Source organism: Calliopsis andreniformis, chromosome 3 (assembly GCF_051401765.1).
Source record: "Calliopsis andreniformis isolate RMS-2024a chromosome 3, iyCalAndr_principal, whole genome shotgun sequence".
Classification (NCBI taxonomy): Eukaryota; Metazoa; Arthropoda; class Insecta; order Hymenoptera; family Andrenidae; genus Calliopsis; species Calliopsis andreniformis.
The window spans coordinates 22,763,911-22,787,034 of record NC_135064.1 but is presented as its reverse complement, the minus strand read 5'-3'; the positions used below and the strand labels follow the sequence as shown (position 1 = coordinate 22,787,034).

The following is a 23,124-nucleotide window of genomic DNA, read 5'->3' as shown; positions in this document are numbered from 1 at the left end:
AGTAGTTTTATTTTCTTCGACTTTCGGCTGCGTTGGGACTAATTCAATTACTGATCCCAAAGTTTCGATGTATGAGTGCTAATAGATCACCGTTTAGCGACATTAAAGCGGAACTGGGAGAAAAAAATGTTCGTTTGACCCGAGAAAAATAGTTGCACTCTAGGTATTCATCAAAGAAGAACAGAAATGAAAGTAGAGGGTGTATCTGGGGTTTTCTTGTAAAAATTGTACTGAGAATTAAGAGATAATATCGTATAATGGTATATCTACTGCATAAAAAAGATTATGGCATGGAAAAATTTGGGGCTAAAATTCGCTAACTTTGACTAACAATATTTTCACGAAAAATTGTCGTAGGATAGTGGTCTTTTTTTTAAATTGAAGCCTGAAGTCTTTACTTTAAGCTACTATGTCTCGATTTTAAGTTCAATACATTTGCACTACTGAAACTCCTTAAAACTGAGGGCATGTTTGTTGTACTAAAGATTGCAAAGTTTGAGAGAATGCACGGTCTTGCACAAATTTTTTTCAAAGATGCCGTTCATAGGAGCATAAAATTTGAACTTTCCCCTTCAATTTAAAAAAAAAGAGCAAGTCGCTGCGATTTTTTTTCGCAAAACTACAGAACTTTAAAGTAACCCTTGCATTTTTCTCCTGTATCACAACTATTGGCACTACCTTAAGTAGTAAGGGTTACTTTAAAAAGCTGTAACTTTGCGAAAAAAAATCGTAGCGACTTGCTCTTTTTTTTATATTAAAGGGGAAGGATTATATTTTATGCTCCTGCAAACGGCATCTCCGAAAAAAATTTTTCCAAGTCTGTGCATCCCGTCAAACTTAGCCATTTTTAATATGAGAAACATGTTCTCAGATTTAAGAAATTACAGTGGTCAACGTGCAAATATTACTATTATAGAATTGTAGATATAGAAATTTTATTTTAAATTGCTAGTGGGAGTGCTTCAGTATTTGATAACACGGAATTATTTCCCTAAATTCGAATAATGATGAAGTAATTACAGTACAGTAAGTAATTACCGAATTCCATTACATAGTACAGAGTTTCTCGAATGCACTACAAACGCTAAACACGTGACAGATTTAACACAAAGCAGCACTATCTACATTCATGCCTTTTGCAAACTATTAATTGCACCATATCCATACCAAGTACTTGCACCTAGTCATCAAGGACAAAATCGCATACTCGGAATTCAAGGAACAATGAAGAGGCTTGTTCGCCATGCTGTCGGCATTGTTCGTCTAACGCGTGTACTGTAAAGGCAGTACGGTGTCATTCTGTTAATTACAATGTTACCAAATGAAAAGCAATTAGACAAAGAAGCTCAAGAAACATTGGAAAAGAAATTTCGACATAAGTAGGTCTGACTTGAAAAACAGAAGAGAAGAAATTGTACAAGAGTAATTATACTGTACTTTTATACTGTAATATTCTTAATATAGTAATAGTATCGGATTTTAGTATTCAAATAAAAGAAGATGTCTGTTGGTGATCATTCAAAATATAAAACAGCAGAAGAGTTCAACGAAATTAATCTCTGAATCACTTAATTGCCGACCTTAAAAAACAGAAGAAAACCAAGGATACAAAAATCACACATTTATATCATAATATTTTTAATCCAATAGTAATATCAGATTCAAATATTCAAGTAAAATGAAATGTCCTTTAGTGCATCTTCACAATAAAAAAATGCAAAAGAAAAACGAAGCAGTTTCACGAATCCACGAATCCCTGAATCACTTAACAATCAAACCTCTCCAATTCCCTACACTTATCATAATCAATCTCATTACACAATTCCTCAAAAGCTGCTCACAAAGTTGATCATTTTCAGCCATTGTCCCCGCGACAATGCACAAGGAAATACCGAGAAATTCATCTTATGAGTCAAGTGTCGCGCCACGGGGTTCACGTGACTGTCTCGTCACGTGACTCCCACAGGAAGCCTCGCGATTGGCCGAGCGTCAGGCGAGAGAGCACATATAGACTGGCGCGGGACAAAAGTCGTCGTAGTGCAAAGCGTCAAGCGAGTTTTCAGTGAGCTGCCTCAGTGAGTGACCTTGATCCCCGTCGCGAGTTCTGTGACAGTCTCGTTCGCAGAGGCCCGAACCCGTCAGTAGTAATCGAGTCATCGTCGCGGAGACTTGACCGAGCGTCTAGCTAACTCGAGAACGTGGAAAGCAAGAGAGAGAGAGAGAGAGGATGAAAACCTTCGGCGTACTACTTGTCGCGGCGTGCTTGGTCGCGTGCGCACACAGCTTCCCTGGTGAGTAGAGAAAAAGAAAACACTTTTGTACGTTTATTCGATCCGCCATCGTCCTTCGAGCGATTTCGTATGAGAGGTGCGTGGGCAAAGGGACAATTCGTTAGGGAAGTAATTAGAGTGACAGATGGGCCACGGTCACGTTCGTCGGTCGGTCGTTATCGTTGTTTGCGCTACTGGGATTCCCCTTTGGGATTAGTTTTTCCCCGATCGACGCGTACGCGGCCCACTGCGCAGGCGCTCGAATTCGAATCCTTTCGCGAATGATCCGCCTCGAGTGTAACGATCGAAAGTTTCGCGTGAAATGGAGTACAATGTAGGCAGAGACGGCTGTTCCTTGGCAATTGCTAAGGTCATATTCGTGATCTTGTCCCGTGACGGCTGAATAAACGGCCGTTTCGAGCGAAAGGAGCATGCGTGCACGGTGCTCGCGCGGGGGCGGTGGACGTGGATTGGGGGTATAGGGTGCTCGAAAAGTCACGTTCGTTAATCACGTCGCGTGTTTGTCGTACGTGGGCGGTACGTTTAGCTTTGGATAAGGTTTTTCTTTTCTCCCGTTTTTGGGGGGTTTTATTTTTGATTATTTGATATGCAGGAGGCTATGTCAACGGGTTTCGGGGATCGCGAAGGAGATAGGAGACAAGGCTGGAAATATTAATGTTTACTAACGAGGAGAGCTCCGCGAGTGTGACACGGTGATCGTATCTTGTTGTGGGATTTGAAGATAACTGAACTTTCGAATATTTAAATTTTCAAATATACAGAATTTTAGGATTTTCAAATTTTCAAATTTTCAAATATACAGGACTTTTGAAATTTCAAAATTTCAAATATACAAAATTTTCAAATCTTCAAACTTTCAAATATTCAGATTTTCAAACATAAATATTTTAAACGTTTATTGTGTGCCATATTGTAAATATTCAAATACCGAAGCTTTCAAATAATTCGAATTTTGAAAGATTCAATTATTAAACCTCCGAAATATTAAGATTTTCAAATTTCCAACTTTTTGAAGTAAGTAGGGTACTCGGAGTACTTATATCTCGAGAAATAAGAGGTCATACGTCTCTAGAAAAGGGGCAATAATGTATACTCATCTTCGCGAGTTCTCCAAAGTGGTAAAGTTTTATTGAAATGAAAAGTGAACGTTATACTTGAGGAGTTTTGTTCGCAAGAATTAAGAATAGCTGTTGAGAAGGAACCGGTTCGGGTGTCGAGTGACTCATCATAACAATCGACAGTTGATGCTGCTCCAAAACAAATTTAGTCGAAGAATGACGAAGTTACTGTATCCTACACAGACAAATATATACATACAGGGTGTCTTCAGATAAAAGATTAAACGTTCAAAATTCCTGCTATGTTGATACAAATATTAACAAAAATTTTCAATAAATTTATAAAAAGGCACCCGTAATAACGTACCGCAATAATTCAAAGTCTCTGCGTTCCGAAGTTATCCATTATTTTAAGTAATCAGCTATCTCCTAGTAATTCAAAATCCTAATACTATGAGATCTTATCATCCCATGCTTGACATTTCACAAAACAATTTACTTAAAAATCTTCATGGCTTGTAATCTCCTATAACTGCACGCTCCGTCACAATCTGCATCCTAATAAACACCATTATTCTTCTTACAGAATTGTCAACAATTGTACCTCAAAATAAAAGAAGAAGACACCTGAAAAAACACAAATCTCCACCTAGTACATCGTCATATCACGAACCAAACTTCTACAAGCCATTTCTCTCTCTCAGGGCCACCCTATACACACATTTTTACGACTGTTTGCTCACCTTCCCATCGAATGTCATACATTTTTAGAACCTTCCCGAAGCATTTAATAAACATGAAACACGTTGCTTATGCACAGATAACACCTGATAAATACATGCATATCGAAAGAAGCCCCAGGTTTGCTTATAATAAATAGCTCGGGAACGTTCCGCGCTGTTGGCTGGTGCTAACCTTCTTACTTCTGGAAACCATAGGCGCTTCGCGTATATTTGTAAACGTGCTTAACTTCTCTGCTCGGGGTGCAGGGGTTGAGGGGGAGGAAGGGTGGTATTTTCATAGCGGAGCAAAGCCATCTTTGCTATAAAACTTCGCAAATCAAGAGATGCTGCCGGCTTGCCGTTGTTTTATGCAGTTTTATGCGGAAAGTTGTACGCGGTGTGGTCGTATGCGCAAGTACCACTTCCTCCTGTCCGTGCTAAGTAAGCGGGAAAATTGCCAATTGGCATATGTCTGCTTTATTTCCACTGCGGTATAATTCCCGCGCCCGGCATCTTAAAATCGCGCATAAATTAGAGTGGAATGGTTCAAATCTTCGCCGATATTGGCCTGGAGTTACCGTTCCTGTCCCATGAGAAGTATCCTCGAATGCATTGCTCGTAATGTGTTTCAGGGGACTTCTCATAAGACACGAATAGTACTTTTTATAGGACTTGATTACTTTTAGCATTCTTCACCTGGAAGCCAAACTGACCCAAGCCTCTTTTTGGGATTTTTCGGGAAAGCAGGAAAATAAATGTGATTATACAGTTATAGACATTGTATTTGGAGTAGTTTGTACTTGAGTAGGTTCCTATTGTACGAATAAAATTAACCCCTTGCCGTACTTTGATGAGTCTGACTCGTGCACTTTTTACTGTAGCTTCGCTGCCGATTACGCGGTAACGCGTGGTGAGGATTTTTCGCCAGTAACCGATCACGCACTATCGCGTGAGGGATCTATGTTCGTGCAATGGGAGCTTTGTTGTTGGCAGTTTGAGGTAGTCACACGTTTTAGCTCGCCAGCGGATGTGATAATATTAGTTGAATATTGAATAATAATTATATTTAATTTATGGTGATTTTTGCTATTCCCAAGGAGGTAAAAGGGATTATTATAATGTTCGTAAAAAGTGAAGTATTTCCCTATTCTAGCTGCTTTATTTTAGTGGAAAAAAATTCTCATGCTACGTAAAAAATGCAGTGTTTGACATAGAGATACTCTAAAAAATGACGTGTGCAAGTAGATTAGAATTTTCCAAGCAGCGTGTCGCCAACAATTTTAATTATTCTCAGTTCTGATAAAAAAGTTATCTCAAGTTGGGTAAAAAATTCAGTGCTTGAAATAGAGCCGCTAAAAAAAAATTCTAGATTAAAATTTCAGCTAATCTCAGTGTTGATACAAAACGAGACGTCTCAGTCTTCCTAAAAAATTCAGTGCCTGGAATAGAGCTATTTCGGGAAATTTAGATTTAATTTATAGCTGAAATGTTACCTACTGTCACTTTGAATAAAAAAAGTTATCTCAATCTACGTAAAAAATTGAATGCCCGAAACGAAGCATCGACATTTAAAGCGGATTCGTGGCTTTATGATGCTCAATAATCTGAAAGCTCCAGTGCGTTAGATAGGTTAGATTGAACTATTCGATGAATATGTTTCAATCTATACAGTTCACGACGTGCATCAAAACATGAGTCCATTTTTTAGTTGAAATCGTGTAGTTCTAGATCTTTTCCTCACCCGTGCGATATATGACGCAAATGAGGTGCTTCGTTACAGCTCGTAACGAGCTCAATTAACGCTAACTATTTAAGTCATACATTACGTGTAACTGATATTCAGGTTTATATCACCTTTTCTCTTCTACACTGCTGAATTCATCTATATACTTTTCCTTTATTTAAATCACCACGTCATTTAAACTAGCTACATGTTAGAACACTTCTGGCTAATGATCAATAACAGTTAATTTCCTGCAACGAAGAGCAACGTGATAATCACGCAAAACGCACGCCTAGCTTCGTCTAAATTCCATTCATCAAGTCTAATAATACTTACAGTTAGTAAATTAATTATTACACCGTCTTAGAATCACTAGGCTACTCAAAACTAAACAGTGACTACATCTTCTAAACCCATCCAACCAATTTAATTTACCTTTATCTCTCCTCGAAAACTGTCTGCGGCTAATTGGCAATTTAAAGAAAACCACTCAGAACGAGCAATTTACCATTCAAAAAGCAATCTCTACTTGTTCTCGAACGCCAACCATTGTGGGTCGCTTTATCATGTTTCACAATATGCTTGTTCCCTCGAGCCACTGCTCGATTGTGACATTTTTTGCATAAGGATTGCGAAACACGCGGAACCCATTAGCTGCAATATCGTTAAGCGCATATCGTGAAAGGAATTCGAGAGTTTCGACGTCGAAAAGCGCGTTTTGATTGCACGCGAGACAGAAGGGGGGAGGACAGTTCTTGGAAAGTCTCGCAACTTTGGCGTGAAATTCGTCCGTAGCTGGACTTGACCGATTAGCAGCAGTGCAGAATTGCAGCGAGTCCGAGGAGCTCGATCAACCATCGCTGCTTCAGTTCTCCGATGATCGGTAGCGCGAATTTTCTTCGTGGTCGATCGCCTTCTCTCCTCGCAGTTTTCGTCCAAGTTTCCTAGCGTAGGTCAAGATTTGTTGCGCGTGCCCCGAGTTCCTCGAATACCCCCGATTATTCCGCAAATATAGGTCGTACTGTTGCCAACGACCGACGGCGATAAAGATTCGTGTAGTGGTGCGAACGACGTGCTATACCGGTAACTATTATAGCGAGCGTAAACTGTGCTCAGCTCTGTTCCCGTTTTCTTCGACTTCGAACGGCTCTCGTTTAGCTCTGGGGACAATTTTCAGGAGAGGGACGAGGGTTGAACGAGGGAACGTGGCTGTGAGGATAAATGAGAGGGGGTTGCTTCGTGGATAATTGTAAATTTAGTGGGAGCGAGTACATGAAAGGGGGATTAGGAGTTTTCTTTCTATTAGCGTTTGTGCTTCAATTAAATAATTGTGACTTTGTGTAAACTTTGCTAATCTGTGGTTAGTGACGTGCTTTGCTGGACTGTCGTTTACGTGATTTGTGTTATGGTTAGCAAAGAGGTGTTCGGTTGCAGTTATAATTTAGATATTTGAAGTATGAATATACAAAATTGAAGTATTCGAATACTGAGTTCTCAGAAATAGAATATTTGAAACCCTTACTAGAATATTTGGAACTCTTAATATCTAAGAATTGAGTACATACTTGAAATTTCGTTATTCAAAATTTGAGAATTTTAAAGGCGAGTATTTGTAAATTGAATATTTTATCAAGTAAAAATTGAACTGTTTTATGATAGAATTAACACTTGAAAATTCTCGAATTTCCTGTTTTCGAGCCACAATGTTTTCGCTGAATATATCCAAGTGTTCATGAGTCATAAAATATTCAAATTAATTTGTAGACCGTGTCGTATTCTGGTTAATACAAAGTTCAGTAGATACACGAATATTACAGTCAATTGTTAGCACGTTTATTGTACGATCCTTCGATGATTCACCGTGGCCGGAAGTGGCTCGGGAACTTATTGCTGTGGTTACCGAAGCTTACCTTGGATTCTCGCCGGTTACACCATTTCTCTTAATACTGTGCGCTTACAAGTTTCTGATCTATGCATCCACGTAGTTGCAACGCAATTACTGGACGAAATATGCATGGCGTTTGTGTCCCAGTACTAGACACTCGCAATTGCATGTTATCGCAGCGTTTACAGCATTTCGTCGACTGACACTCGTTTAACATTCTAACTACTTGCTATTTAACACTTAAAGCTGGATAACTTTGAAAATCCACCATGTATTCTTAATTAACATTTCTTGCGCAATAGCATACATACTTACATGTAGTTCAAATATATTAAACCATGAATCACACTAGAGCACTTAATACAAAAAACGATAAGTGATATAAAAATGCAATTCGTGTTGTATTTTATTCGACAAATAAATTTGCCTTTCGTCTTCTGCATTCTAAGAGAATATGAATAATTCCAAACCTGTATCGCTTTAAATTCAGTATGTAATCACACATCAAAAAGTAGGTACTCTGTCCCATCTTCTTCAATCAAAATAATTTCTTTCCACCTGCTACATTCTTCAAACTCTCCGCCACAGAGCAAAGGACTTTCATTATTTCTGCATATTAAATCCGATTAAGGTTCATTAAAAAGCTCCACTCCACTCTTCGAAATATATTTTCATTGTTAGTACCCGAAACATCGAATCCCCACTTATCCTCACCACCCACGCCACGTCAAAGGGGTTTCATTTCCACCCCGAACATTCGATTCCCAGTCCCTGATCGATCATGGGGCCGGCAATTTCGCATTGGCCGCCTCAAATCGCGATTTCTTTTTCGCAAATCCGTGGCAACAGGGTCGCAGTTTGTTTGACATCTCCCAATTGTGCGGGATCGCGTGCGCGTATATAAATTAGTTTACACCGCGTACTCTCTAGCCGAAGTTTAATTATGTCCGTGAATAGGATACGTGACTAATTACTTCCGACGTCGTTCGATCATTAATTAGTTTATCCAGCATATCGAGCCTGTCTGCTTCGTGTATCCTCTCCTCTTTCTTCTCTTTCCTTTTTCCATCTTTTTTCCATGCAGAGGGAACGCCGAACTTTCCTCCTCTGCCTATAATGCCTCTGCTCCCCTCGGCAGCTTGTATTTACGCATCCGTTGCGAACATAAATGGATGTTTGCGCATCACCGTGTAGTTTCGTGTCACGCTCAGTTGCTTGGTTTATTGTACGCGTGCGTACCTTTGCTCTCCTCGCCTATCTGCGAACTTAATAATCTGCCGCGATGAAATAATGTGCAGCGACGGTGAACGCGCACGGTACCTGCCAGCTGTCTGCTGCCGTGAATCTTGCGTTTTAATCTTCTCAATGATGATCATCGCGGCCCTATTTTGCAAACAATTGCTCGTTAGATACCGCAACGTTTTAGAAGGATGATGCGCTTTAGCGAGGGATATAGATTGTTCTTTGGAGAGATTTGCAGGTGATTCTGTATGATAGGTCTGTTTGTTCAGAGTTGTTTGCCGAGTCCTTGAACTATACTTTGAAGAGGGAATTGTTAGGGGGATTAGAATGAGAATTGGAATTGTTAGAGTTTTTGTAGTTTCGGTGAAAGGAGTTTTGCTGTAGAGATGGTAAATAGAATTACCTGTTGAGGGATTGGAGCAGCAGCAACCATTTGAAGTGTCTTGGTAACGTGAAAATTTAAATGTTTAAATATTTAAGGATTTAGAGTGAATAGATACATTTTACTGCTTAAATGTAAGAAAATTTGAATAGTTAAATATTGACATATTTTAAAAGTTGAATATTTCCAATTCTGAATATTTAAAAATTATGTTTTAAAGGTTTGAGTATTTAAGGATTCAAATATCCAATGACTTGGCTATTTAAAGATTCGAGCACAAATCCACTTGAAAATTTAAAAATTCGAAAATGTAATGCTTTTTACATATGGCTCTGTTTCTGTACGAATCTTTTAATCCCTTACTACTGATTTTCGACACGACCAAAACTGTAATGAATGTAACAAGCACTTTCAATCTACGATAGAATGTGACAGAGGTCGCCAGTTATTTATGACAATGAGTTGAAGTGAAATGAGGGTAAGGATTTGCTGAAGAGATCCACATCCTTAACCATAAACGTTTGCCAGATTGGACATTCTAGTTATGGCTGGAAGGACCAAGATGAGATTGCATATAATAGCCTCATTCGCTAGCTTCCTTTTTTCTATTACCCAAAAACTTAGCATAAGGATGTCATCAAATTCATAGCTTCCAGCTCAAACTTGAATCCCTTTGTCCCCCTAGAGTCCATGAAATTCAAAGAAAAAGCTTTGATCGTCTAACAGATTTCCTTCAGCACTGTTGACCGTCTACTAGTTACCCAGCAGAAGAATCTGAGGTCATCACACGGAAGAGTGACGCACGATACATGAATATTATCATCTGCAAAACTCATTGAGGAATGTTTTGATGAACTACTGGTCGTTGTCTGGCGCCAGCTAGACGGACAGTGGGAATCAGCCTTCAGTCCATTCAACATTCGCACAATGAGTCGTTAGGTAATGGATGCAGATTGTAGTCGCGGCGCTTGGTGTCTCTGACTTTTAACTGATCTCGAAAGTTTGGCAATCCTCGTTAAAAATTAAATCGCTTTTTAATATTTAACATTATCTATCGAATGAACTTCCTACAGACTCTGTTAGAAATTTCATAAGACATTTGTACAATTTTGTATTTTATGACGTTATACAAGCTTTCCCTTCGTTCAAATTTAAAGTTGAATATTCCAGATCTCATTATTCAGAAGTGGAATATTCGATATTGTTAGTACCTATTCAAAAGTTATCGAAAATGTTAGTACTCCAAATCTGTCTCCAAAGGTTGAGTGTTCGAAATCTTAATATTCAAAAGTTGAGTATACACAGACTGGAATATTCGAGGTCTCTGGGGTACACGAGGTCTCTAGGGTACTCGAGGTCTCTGAGGTACACGAGGCCTCTGGGGTACATGACATTTTTGGGGTAGGTAAGGTCTTTGATATAGGTACAAGAGGTCTCTGGGGTACTCGAGTTCTGAGGTGCTCGAAGTCTTTAAAAGGATATTTAAAAGTTGAATAACTCGAAATTTCAATATTTAAAACTTGATTTTAAACGATATCAGTAGGTACAGTGACTAAATAATTCCCACTTCCCAATCACCCTACTATAACACAGAAAGCCAATTTCTCCCGATTGTTTCTCACTAAATCCATTTGTTCCTCCATACTTAAAACCCGCAATCATTCCAAAACAAAGATCCCAAAGACTAAAACTAGCTAAACTAGACTTAAAACTAGCATCATAAACACAGCCCACACAGACCTCCAAATATCAGCAAAAGACTTGATCAAGCATTGCACGATTAAACCCACCGTGGTCGAAGATTCAATCCCTATTTCCAATTGGCTAATAAAATATTTCCACGGGGTACAAGTACATTTGCTCTCGTCGCGCATCGTGCGCGGGAATAAACGGTTACGCCAGCTTGCGGTATTACCTGTGTGTGCTTGCTCGACACCGTATGTGTGCCTGTGTATCCACGTACATATAGGGTGTAACAAATACAGCCTTCGATTTTTCAAGAGGTGGCAGGACATCCAAATTGGACCACAAAATATCCTATGACGTAGTATCCCATCTATTTTCATTTTCCTACAATAACGCAGCAAAATTAATTTGCCTACATGCTAAACTAAATCAGAAAATTCTGTAGTACTACTGATGCACTGAAGAACAGAAATAAAGCAAAACAGACTTCATACATTTTGCTGTATCTCTTACGGCTTAACTTTCACGAAGTTTTAAAAATCCGAGATGTCTGTAGGAAATGGATCGCGGAGATTTGAAGTTCTATGAAAGTAATAAAATATAAGAAATACAAGAAAATATATCAAGACTTTTCCTCCCTATCTCTTCTCCTCAATGCATCTGTAGAATCCCAAAATTCTCTAATTATTTATTTAGCACATAGACGCGTTAACTTCCAGGCTAGGCATCTGATCTCAAAGGCATAGGATCCCCTCACTAAAGAAGAGGGATCATCTCATCACGTCATGTAACATACGTAAGATCCTAGATTAACAAATCAGCTCAGAGAACTCGAGTTCTGATCGCTCATTAAAAATACAAGAAGAAAGAAGTCTCAATCAATATTAACGCAAAACGAGACTAAATCACACCATGTTACAAGACATTTCCTGCTTCAACCTGGATCTCCTATCACCCCTTAAAGTATCGAAGGCTGTATCTGCACACCCTGTATATGCACGTCGTTTCTCGTTGTAGCTTCCACCGTCGTGTACAGCCGCCTATATCCGCGCAGGAACCGCGGCCACGGATTATGACCAACTCGTATTATTTTCCTGTCGAGAACAGTCGGGCCCCGAGCCCCGTTGACGCAGTGTAGTCGGCGTGTTCGGCTCGCCTTGAGTGGCAGTGGCAGCGCACAATATGCGGCCATTAGGTATGCCAGCCGCGTCGCGGCACTACCGCCTTTAAGTAATTTAAATGAAAAAAGGGGGATACACCCCCTACACTTTGCCTCGACCCGCCGTGCTTTTTCCCCACCGATGATAGCCGCATCCGTTTGCCGTCCTTTGGGTCAACTTCACTAACGCGCTCGGCCTGGCTCTGCCAGCTAGCGATGGCAACTGGAAGACTTCGAGTCTGTATACAGGGTGCTTCCAAACGCGCGGGGTATTTTTCGAGAGTACATTCTTGACATGAAGACAACGAAGAAAGTTCATGTGCATATATGACTGGAAACGCTTGGTCTTTTAAATTATGTGCTATTTTATGTTGCGTGTGGTGTGATAGTTTCTTCAAGACTTGAACTTTTTTTGTTGTCTTTGTGTGTAGAACCTAGTCTCCTAAAATGTCCCACATGCTTGGAAATGATACAGTGGAACGCTTGGAATCTGTATATAGGGTGTTTCGGAGATATGTGTCTGTACTTCAGGAGCTGAATCTGCATACTGAGATAAGTAAAAAATGTTATATGAACATGTGTCCTACATACCTTTGTTCTCGAGTTATGGATGATTAAAAAAAACACTCGGAAATGTCCGTCACCCATTAGTTTTTTACCTTTGGGGCCATTTAAAATTTATGGGGTATTCAGTGCAAGTGAATAATGTGCACGAACTGCAGCAAAGGATACAAAGGGGATTTGAGATTATTCGAGGAATACCTGATATTTTCGAGCGAGTACGACACTCGATGCTAATTGTAAGGTAGGCAGTAATGTGTGTTGAAGTGGACATTTCGAACATTTTCTTCTTTCAGAAGTAAGGTATATAGGACATGTGCTCATATACCATTTTTGGCTTATTTTAGTGCACAGATTCAGCTTCTAAAGTATTGACATGTATTTCTGAAGTATCTCGTACATGACGAAAAATTCGAGTCACTTGTTTCTCATGTTTCGAAGCTTAGAGCTCCTGAAAATGTAGATAAATCTTGGATCTTGAATTTTGATAGGTCGCGAGTCTTCAAAGTCTCAGAAGTTTTGGTACCCTAAAAGTTTTGATAGTTTTCTAAATCTCGCGTGTTTTAATAAGTCTTGAGCAGTGGGTAATAATTCACTATCTCAAAAGCATTTCCAATCTGCATTTCTGTCTAATCAGTACTATTAACATAAGGTACTAAAAAACTTTGAAAACTCAAGTTGTCTTTCTAGAATTTACGAGTTTTAGACTACGAATCATGCTCCAAGTGATTCGAATCTTCATAGTCTTAAACTTTAAATCTCTTCAAAGGTGAGATTTGAGCTCCCATCGCTAGTACCAACGCTTCGGCCAGGCGGATGGCTCTCTAGGAGGGTCAGTTTAGTTCACGATGATCAGCCACATTATCAACGATTGAGTTTATGATTATGGGAACTCTCGGGACACGCGATAGCGAGCAGCTAGGATGGGGGACGATAAGATAGCCGTATCTTTCAGATAGCTTATCCTGTCACCTATGTAATCGTTAGAGTTCAATACTCTGGGTCGTTACTTAACCATATGAGGGCATGGACAGTGTTTTCCAGGTGGGAGGCGGAGAGTTGTTTATGGAGCTTGAGAATGTGATGGGAATGTTGAGAGTATTGGGGGCTAGGACGTGATCAGTGATAGTGATTACTCAATTATTACTCAATAATAGTGATTAGTAATAAAGAGAAGAGGTAGCGATGTTTTGGAAGCCTAAGGTTAACTATTGACAAGTTTATGACGAAGGACATGTCTTCACAGACAGGTCACTGATAACTGTATTTGGTGTTATCTAAGTGTATGGTTAGTAACATTGATCGAGTAATAGTAATGTTTAGTAATAATAAGAGGAGGCAGTAGGTAATCAAATAATTTCAATGTATAGAGAATATAACAAGGAGCTTATAACGATTCAACATTGAATATGTACACCCTTAATGCATGTTGGAATCAAAACGAGGGGATCGCCAGGGTCAGAATTTAAGTAGCTTCAATATCATTGAGGATCATTGCATGATTAGTAATATTGATAAAGTAGTAGTGCTAGTTAATAATAAAAAAAGTAGTCAGAAATGTTTTGGAGACCCAAGGTGAACTACTGACAAGTTGATGTATCTACGATAGTTCTGACGCATTTCACAATAAAGATTCCTGAGTCAGATAACACTTATTGTCAGACGATCGAGAAACTGTGAAGTTGAGCATCAATTGATTGAGGTTCCCCGACAGATTTAAGGAACAATCTCGGGAATTCTTGAGACTCGATCGTCGAACGTCGAACCGACGTAGCTGGAGGAAATTAGTCGAACTATCAGGGTGAAATGTTTCTGACACTTGGACAGGATCAGCGATAGCAGGCTTTCTCGTTTGGTTATATCGTTCGATCCGAAGTTGTCGTTGCAATCCTCGACTGGAATCACTTGGAACCTTATTCCAGCCAGTTATTCGCGACATTTGCTCTTAAGGACTGCTTGCACCTGTACTTTGTCATATCCCCTTCTCGTTATCCACGAAGATTGAGGTCGTCGAACATCGACGAAGTAGACTCATATTTTTCAAAAAGCTACCCCTTATCCTATCGAGGTAGAATCACCTTCACTCAGCTTCTGGAGCTATAATACAGAGTGATAGGAATTGGAAACAAGAAATTGCAACGGAATTTGAATGTATGATAACTTCAGAGTTTCGAAAAATTTTGGAAGTTTGAAACTGGAAGATAAGAATAATTAAGAATTTATAGTTTGCATATCTGGAAACTTGGAAAATTCGACAGTTAAAAAAGTGGAAAATTGGACAATTCACGGGTTGGAAATTGAAGAACTTGGAAATTTAGAATTACTTGAAGAAATAGTATTAAGAGATTTCATTTCGATACCAAACAAGTGGAGAATTTGTTTTTTCATGGTCGAAAAAAAGGGCAGAAGTTACATAAGCATTCAGGATAGTAGCTTCAACACGGAGCCGACTTTGCCGAGGATTTATAATTCTGTAAACTCCTCGAGGACAATACTCTGTACTCAACAGGACATGAGATACTTACATCTGCGAAATACTGGCGGCTCGTGTCCCAGATAAGTTGCGATGTATCGCTCGACGGGACGTGTTAGGATTGAACTTTCGTCTCACCTTGGAACTACGGGAACGTGCAACTTGCATTTAAGTCGAAGCTGCAGGGGCACGTTTTTGAAAATCGATAAACCCTTGCTGCCGCGATGATGTCGCGATTGAAATGGAATACAGATCCGAGGGGGAATTGCGGCGATCGGAAAGTAACGCAGATCTGGGGCATGTAAACATCCGAGGGATTTATTTGTCAGCATTGTTAAGCAATCTGATAAAAAGTCTCGTGTTTTTCAGTTGCCGAGGAAACTCAGTTTTATCAGAAATAATCTATACCTGTTCTGAGTCATCATACTAATTAGGTACACAATGCAATAGGAACGTCATTGAACAAACGACTCTGATATAAGACTGACGACTGCAGGTGATAAGATAAACAGAAAGTGAATTGTTGGATAAAGTGATAAGAATGTAGGATGATCTAACTTTGTTGAAAGATATCATAATATAATGTAACGCTGCGGAGATTCATCAAAGAAGATGTTAAAAGAAAATCTGTGACTCTTTTTTTGTAAATTTCAGAAGTAATTGCAATATGTTACATTTTCAACTTTCTTTTCTTGTTTTCGTTATTTATTAGATTTCTTCGGACACTTTTCTTCAAATAATCGTAGATAAAGGTTCACTTATAGTTTAACTTTGACAAATTATTCTCGTATTTAATTAGGAAAATTATTTCATGGAGAAGACAAGAGCGACTCAGCTTGAAACAGCATCAGATGTTTCATACGACGAACCTAATAAAATAACGTTTGCGTACAAGTTGTATCGCAATGGTTGAATTTCGAGCATCAGTTTGGAGTTGAATAGCAATTTAAGCAGACTTACGGGATTACATGTATACAACAAATTCTGCGCATCGTATGTTACGTAAAATCGTCTGCGTAACTAGCCTTTGCAATAATATCGACATAAATATATGAATATGTTATTTCTTGAAGCACAGAGAGTGTATTCCCATCATTACGTAGCTTGCAGAAATTACGACCAAAGTACAATTTTATGTTCCTAATACTACAACTATTCAAGCTTTCAAACATTCAAATCTTCCATTTAAACTTTCAAATATTCATCAAACATTTAGTACGATAATATCTCTAACGCTATCATAACATCACATATAATCACCACTGCAATTCACAGTTAATGTTCCACCCTCCAAAATCGTTAAGAACAGAACACATACTTAGGTAGGTAATGCTCGTCTTTGAGAGACAAAGCGACAGCAAGTACAACATGTCTGAATTCCAAATTAAAGCTGCCAACTACCTGTTAGTAATGAATCACTGGGAGCCGTAATATAATTGCAGGACACATTTTATTACGAATAATGTCGCATCGCGCGAAACAACAGCGTCGGTGGGGGGCTTGGTGCGCCTAACTGCATTTCGAGCGGGAAATATCTCAGCGTTATCCTCAAAATATGTCGTAAACTACGTTATAATGCGATATTAAACGTCCGTTGAGGAACGGAACGTCGCGTGTTTTGTAGCTAACAGTAGAAAGAGGGAGAGAGCGAGGGAAGAGAGAGGAAGAAAGGTATAGAAGAGGGAAGGCTAAAACTATCCTTAAAACGTTCTGTTCCTCTAACAGGATCTTAATAAGGCGTGAAAAGTTTTCAGCGTAATGGAATTTCGTGAAACTTTTCACGCGAAACTTCTCATATTAACGCTTCGATTTGCGCCCAAGACGGGACATTGTAACAGTGTTGCAAGAACGATTGGTTAAATAAAGCCGTAACGAGATCGTCGAATGGCAGAAAGCGCGGCTAATTTTGCCGATCGACATCGGGTGGCCTCTTTGGTGCTCGGTAACGAGTAGAGCTGTTCAAGCACTCGAGATACCCGAGATATTTGAGATTCGAGCCCAGCTGGAGCTTGTCTTTTTAAACAGTGTGCTCGATTATCCAAGTAATACTTGAAATGGCTTCATCGGTCGAGGAACGGTGAAAAAAATCCTCGAAATCGATCGGATAATTTCGGATGTTCATTTGCGACTTGCTGTTCGGCCGACTTAAGTATGAGGTGGATCCTCAAGGCCTACGTTCACGCTTTCACATTCTCCTACTTTCATTATTAAGTCAAGTATTAGGGAGTGTAAATTGGGTGCGATATATTGAGGATTGAGGTTGGTCTGAGTGTTTTGCTTTTTCACAAATTTGAATATTTTAGTGTCTGAATAGTCGAATACATGAATATACTGGGGTACCTGAATAATTGAGCACCTGAATCTGTTGGAGTATTTAAATATATTAAGGTACCTGAGTGCTGAAGTACCTAGACGTGTTGAAGTACCTGAATATTGTGGTAGCTGAATGTTGAAGTACCTGAATAATGGAGTACCCGAATAATGGAGTACCTGAATATTTGGGCACCTGAATCTGTTGGAGTACCTAAATATATTAAGGTACCTGAGTGCTGAAGTACCTAGACGTGTTGAAGTACCTGAATATTGTGTTAGCTGAATGTTGAAGTACCTGAATAATGGAGTACCCGAATAATGGAGTACCTGAATGTTTGGGCACCTGAATCTGTTGGAGTACCTAAATATATATAAGGTACCTGAGTGTTGAAGTACCTGAATATTGTGATACCTGAATATATTGTGGAATCTGAATGTTGGATTGCCTGAATATTTGAATACTTGAATATCTGAATATTTGAACACCTGAAAATTAAGAAATTCTCAAATTCCTCAAGAAAGACTACGAAGAGCGTATCCAAGATAATTAGTAATATCTCAAGTCCACAGACCACCAATAGTGAATGAAACCGCAGTATCTGATACGAGATCAGATTCGTAGAACTGAGTCAGCAGTTGAAAGGAAGTTGGAAATTCTGACAAAGTAGAATAAGTAGCGTCAACGCTCGGCACAATCGTTATTTCGATTCTACGTGGTGCACAAAGAATTATAGAAGCGTTCGGTCAGTCGACAGACAATCCAATTACCAGGTAGTTGCGAAGCCATAAACTTCGACCCCTGTGGCCGCTAACTATCGAGTAATTATGAATAGTCGAGTGCATATCGCACGTGGAGATCGGGATTGAATTGGTTAGTTGGAAATTCATTTGGAACCAATCACGAATCTCGTCCCTCTATTATCTCCCTCTTTTCGTCCCCATTGTTTCTTCGTTGAGCCAATTCGTTACTGTACTATGCACTGCGATCTCGAGATAAAAAGTCTAATTTTCCGCGGGTGATTTCTAATTTATTACACGTGGCTCAGACTATGAAATGGCATGATTCCCCTGGAATTAAATATTTTTTTCATACACTGCAAAATTTTTGGTACTGAGAATAGAGTAAAAGAATTTACGAAATGAGAATAGAGTAAAATAAACTGACTACAATTTTTTTTGCAGAAATTTTCTCGCAATCATTAGGGATATATAAACTCCTGAAACGTGTGTATTAAAGATCAGTGAACAGTTTATGTCTAGGTGAGCAGCACTAAAAACACTTGTTAGGAAACCACTGTAATTTGGATTAGCAAGTAATTAACCATCGCGTTCTGCAGCTTGATATTGAAGATAAATACATGGATTACAAAATCATAAGCAGCCTTAGGCAACAATGGAGCATTATACCAAGAACTGGAGTATTTGTGTACCTCTTTTCAGGGCTCAGAGCCAATTGTTTCTTCAGACCTTTCACTATATCCCTGCAGTAGCTTTATACACTTTATAATGTTCCAACTCATGTACACGTTCATAGGAGTCACAATTTCGTACTTAGAATTTCATATCTTAAATCTTGGAAGATTGAAAACCACCTCTAAATCCAAAAAAATAAGCACAATTTTTTTAAATATCTACTTCCTTTATTTACTACTGAAAACAATAATTCCTTTGAAGCAAAAACGAATTACACATTGGTTCTGCATACAAGTTACTTTATGAAAAGAAGTTAGCCATAAATTAGCTAATAGCCTGTGAACATTTAGTCCTCCTTCAGGCTTCCCAAGATCAAAGTAAGAATTTAGTCTTACAATTAACACTCAGGCACAGAGAGCTAAATCTTTGCACAAAGTATCCAGGTACTAACTACATTATCAGAACAAAACACTGTAAATTAATCTTCGCCAACTTTTATCTACTTACGAACTCATACCGCTCGAGCGTTTTCTTCCGCCTCTAAATTATTCAACCCCTTTGTACCCAGATCCCTCTTCGACGATCAGACTCTCAGTGACGTTAACAAAGCCTCTTCGATTTCAAAGCGTCGAGGTCAGTCAGCGTAAATTTTCTTCGTCGATACGTAGAATATTCAATCCCTGTCCGAGGAGCCTAATTCCCAGCGATTATGCCTACGAAGCCTCACTGATAATACAGGATACTCGATAATCGGTGAAGAGAATTTAGAGGGATGATTCTAGACGTCAAAATAAGACGGGGAACAAGAATAATGAAATTGTATTTGACAGGCAACCAACCTAAAACAGCGACAGGAAATATAGTTTATTTATCTGTGTATATAATTGAATTGCAAATCCATTGCTGTGAAATATTCGTGAAGGCAGTAAATATTTCGTGATAGTTGAGGACTCCTTTAACCCTGAAACGGTGGACCTCCTTGGTGACTAAATGACCCAAAGCTAGATGTCACTACCTATATGTATCACGTTAAACAATTTCTGTAGTACTCAAATATTTGGTATTCAGTTTTAATTGACATAACTTTCCGCCAATTGCCAAGAATAGAGTTACCTTCAAAATTTCCTATTAGGTATTTTGTGTGTCTGTGCGCAAGCATATTATAAAATTATTGAAATCTATTTAATAAGATAATTTTGAATTTACTTTTATGGATTTTTGTAGATATATTATTCTCTTGTTTCACTTGAACTTGTCAAGTTATTTTCCTATACATTTATAAAAATAATTGACCACCAAAAAAAGGTAAATTTGTGAAGTTCCTCTTCTATGGTTTTCATTTAAAATCAGCCCTCAAATTGTCTCCCACCTGTAGCTAAACATCCTGTATATCATTATTCGCGTTTCTGCGTAATGTTCCTCGTCGAGTGGGCTGTAGACACATTATCAAGACTATAAGGCAGCAGAGGGACGGTATCACAGTTGACGTGAGCGCTGTTAAAGCGATAACGGTACACAATTAGCAGTACAGCGGCGCGTATACTTAACAATTCACGGAAGACATCACGAAGTCACCAAGGAAACGTTTTGATCGACGTTGACTCATCGTGCAGCCATAATCCTCTCCACTCTTTCTCTCGTAATTCCTCCGTTCGTCATCCTCGAATCGACCTCGTTAATTAAAGGGACCAATGAGCGCGGCTTATCAGACATTAACGAGAGAGAAACGTATATACGTGACCTCGGCAAAGAAGGTTGGAGATTGAATGATCAATCTCTGTGTAATACCTCTTCTGTTGGAAAAGGGATTACGGAGTTGCTTAACGTGGTATTTTGTCATTCTAACAAGCACTCGCGTGTTTCATTCGGATAAACAATCCTTATAGTAAGATCGCTCCTATGGGATCTTCTTTAATGTTCTACCTGAAACGCGTTTCGATCTGCGTTTAATTAAGAAACTCTTGTTTTTTCGATTTTCCATCCTGTATGAGAACTTTTCACAAAGCGTTCTTGTATATTTTTATCGTTTGTTACCAGTTCACGTTGAATATTGCAAATATCTTTTTTTTTAAATAGTGGATATTCTATACCTCAAGTGTTACGTATAACATATCTGAAAAAACTGCTCTATTTTAATCACTGTAAATACTGTACACCTCATCCAAAGAGTCCAAGTGTCTTCTTTTCCATCTACCCTAAGAAAACATTATTAACACTGCCTTGAGAACACGTTCTCCTTCAGTAACATTACCATCCCAAGGATTTGCTTCGCCCACGAGCAAATTTCTCCAATTTTAATTAACACTTTCACGTTACTCGAGACAATTACGTGTATTTTGCGCAGTGTTATTTGTCGCCATATTTAGTGCATCATCAGCGCCGTGTTATTTGTCGCCATATTTAGCGCGTATTGCTCAAGTCCTGCTCCTGTATCGAATCCCAATACGTAGCTTCTACTCTCTACAATTCCCCAGAAACGTGGATAATTCTTGGATATCTACCCATGCGACAGTAGCGATGCAGCCAGTAGTGAAGTGCAGGAACGAGTGGTTTTTTCACGCCTCGTTGCTCAGCGCCTCTGTTAAATATGCGGCCCTGGTAATGAAACTATTTAGCAGGCCGATGGAACGTGAAGGAATTCATCGATGGAGAGCACCTACGGCTCTCTTGTCACGAACTCTCTGCATATAGATACTTACGTGCACACGCGCCCATCGTTTTTCCTCCGTCGATGAGCTTATCGTTCGAGCAATCCCATTACGTAACCTCCAGACGTCGAAGTCGAAGTCGAGAACTAATAAGGAATCATCTATTACGCTGGTGTTTTCTTAATCAGGTGTTCCGCGTGCATTCTCGAATGTCTCTGCGTAACCTTGTCGCACGTGCGCGCGAGCACGCGGAAAATTACGATAAAACGCGGCCAGTGAGCGGCCATTAAACGGAGGAACGCATCGGATTAAATCGATGCATCGGTCGTTTAGCAAATTATGTGGATCGCTTCGGCTTACAACGTAATCGCGTATCAGGTTACCTCAGCTGAATTTTTAAAATTCAATTCACGTGTTTCGATCGCGATGGAATACGATACCCTATCCATTCTACATGCGCGCTGCTGTATCTGCGTTTTTAACGCTCGACAATTTCGAGGTTTGAGGAGGGATTATCGCGGCTTTTTAGTTTTGCGGACTTTTCTTTCGAATATTCGCACTTCGTGATGTCCTGGTGGTCTCGTGCGATTTCGGGCTTTTTGGGGAATTTTTCTGTTATTGTTGAGGGACAGTTCTTGCATCGGGATTTGAGGATTTTGTTGATAGGGGGGATGGCAATTTTAGAATTCTTTTTCGTAACTTTTTTGATGGGTTCTTCCTGTGATTCGTAATTCTGAAAGGTTTTGAGTCCCTTGAGTGTTGCTTGTTCCTGTTTTTGTTTCTAATTTCTGTCTCTTTTGTTCATTTTGTATCGTTTTTGAGTTCCATCTTTCTTGTCTGTTTTATGTGCTATTTTTACTCTATGAATGCCTTTAATCTGCCTTTGAATGCTTATCTGATAATTATAGAAGTAAATGAAGTCCTTTCTTCAAGTTCATAGAAGTGGAAGTCCACAGTTTCCTTACATGAAAACACAGAGGAACAAAACTACAAGTACCTACTACCTACATGAAAAAATAAATAAAAAATATCGAATAAAATTCCTCAATATTGTGCTTCGTTTTCAATAGAAGTGAGTTCGTACATAATCAAGTACAAGCGTATGGAACTACAATTTTAGGTACTTGAAGAGTACACAGGATGAGAACACTCGCGGTCTGATCATTAACTTCCTCTACCTACTTTAAGCTAAGAAACATTTTGTTTATTTTAGTGTAAAATCAGCTTCTCCTAGCAGCACTTCTGAAACATCCTGTATCGCAGATCCTTCTCCCAATCTCCTACAGTATCAAACGCGTTAATCATCATCCATCGACCCCACAAACGTATCCGCATCGAGCAGCGATGCAGTTCATTGTACCCTTGTCCTGGCGAGTATTACTCCACGCGCTGTCCAGTAGAACCGTGTCGTCGCTAGAACCAGTCACATTCCAAGATGCGAGTTGGCAGCGGCGAAGAAGTGGAACGACTTCCAATTATCGACAGCCTCTAAGCGGAAGTGTGTACGTTGGAGGACTTCGCCGTGTCTTAGCCAGTCTGCCGATCTTTACGAGCTGTAGGGAACCCGT

General features: G+C 39.3%; 1 protein-coding gene and 1 long non-coding RNA gene across 2 annotated transcripts in view; both read left to right on the top strand.

Annotated features, from left to right (window-relative positions):
- Positions 1–2,037: 2,037 nt before the first annotated feature.
- The window catches only part of LOC143177524 (icarapin-like), a 58,570-nt gene continuing 37,483 nt past the window's right edge, over positions 2,038–23,124 (top strand). The window contains exon 1 of the mRNA XM_076375478.1: positions 2,038–2,291. Coding sequence (XP_076231593.1) covers positions 2,228–2,291 — 64 coding nt within the window. The 5' untranslated portion in view covers positions 2,038–2,227. The remainder of the gene's footprint in view (positions 2,292–23,124) is intronic.
- LOC143177526 (uncharacterized) lies at positions 2,318–3,072 on the top strand. Its single transcript, XR_013001583.1, has 2 exons — positions 2,318–2,807; positions 2,884–3,072. It is a non-coding gene; the product is annotated as an uncharacterized LOC143177526 (long non-coding RNA).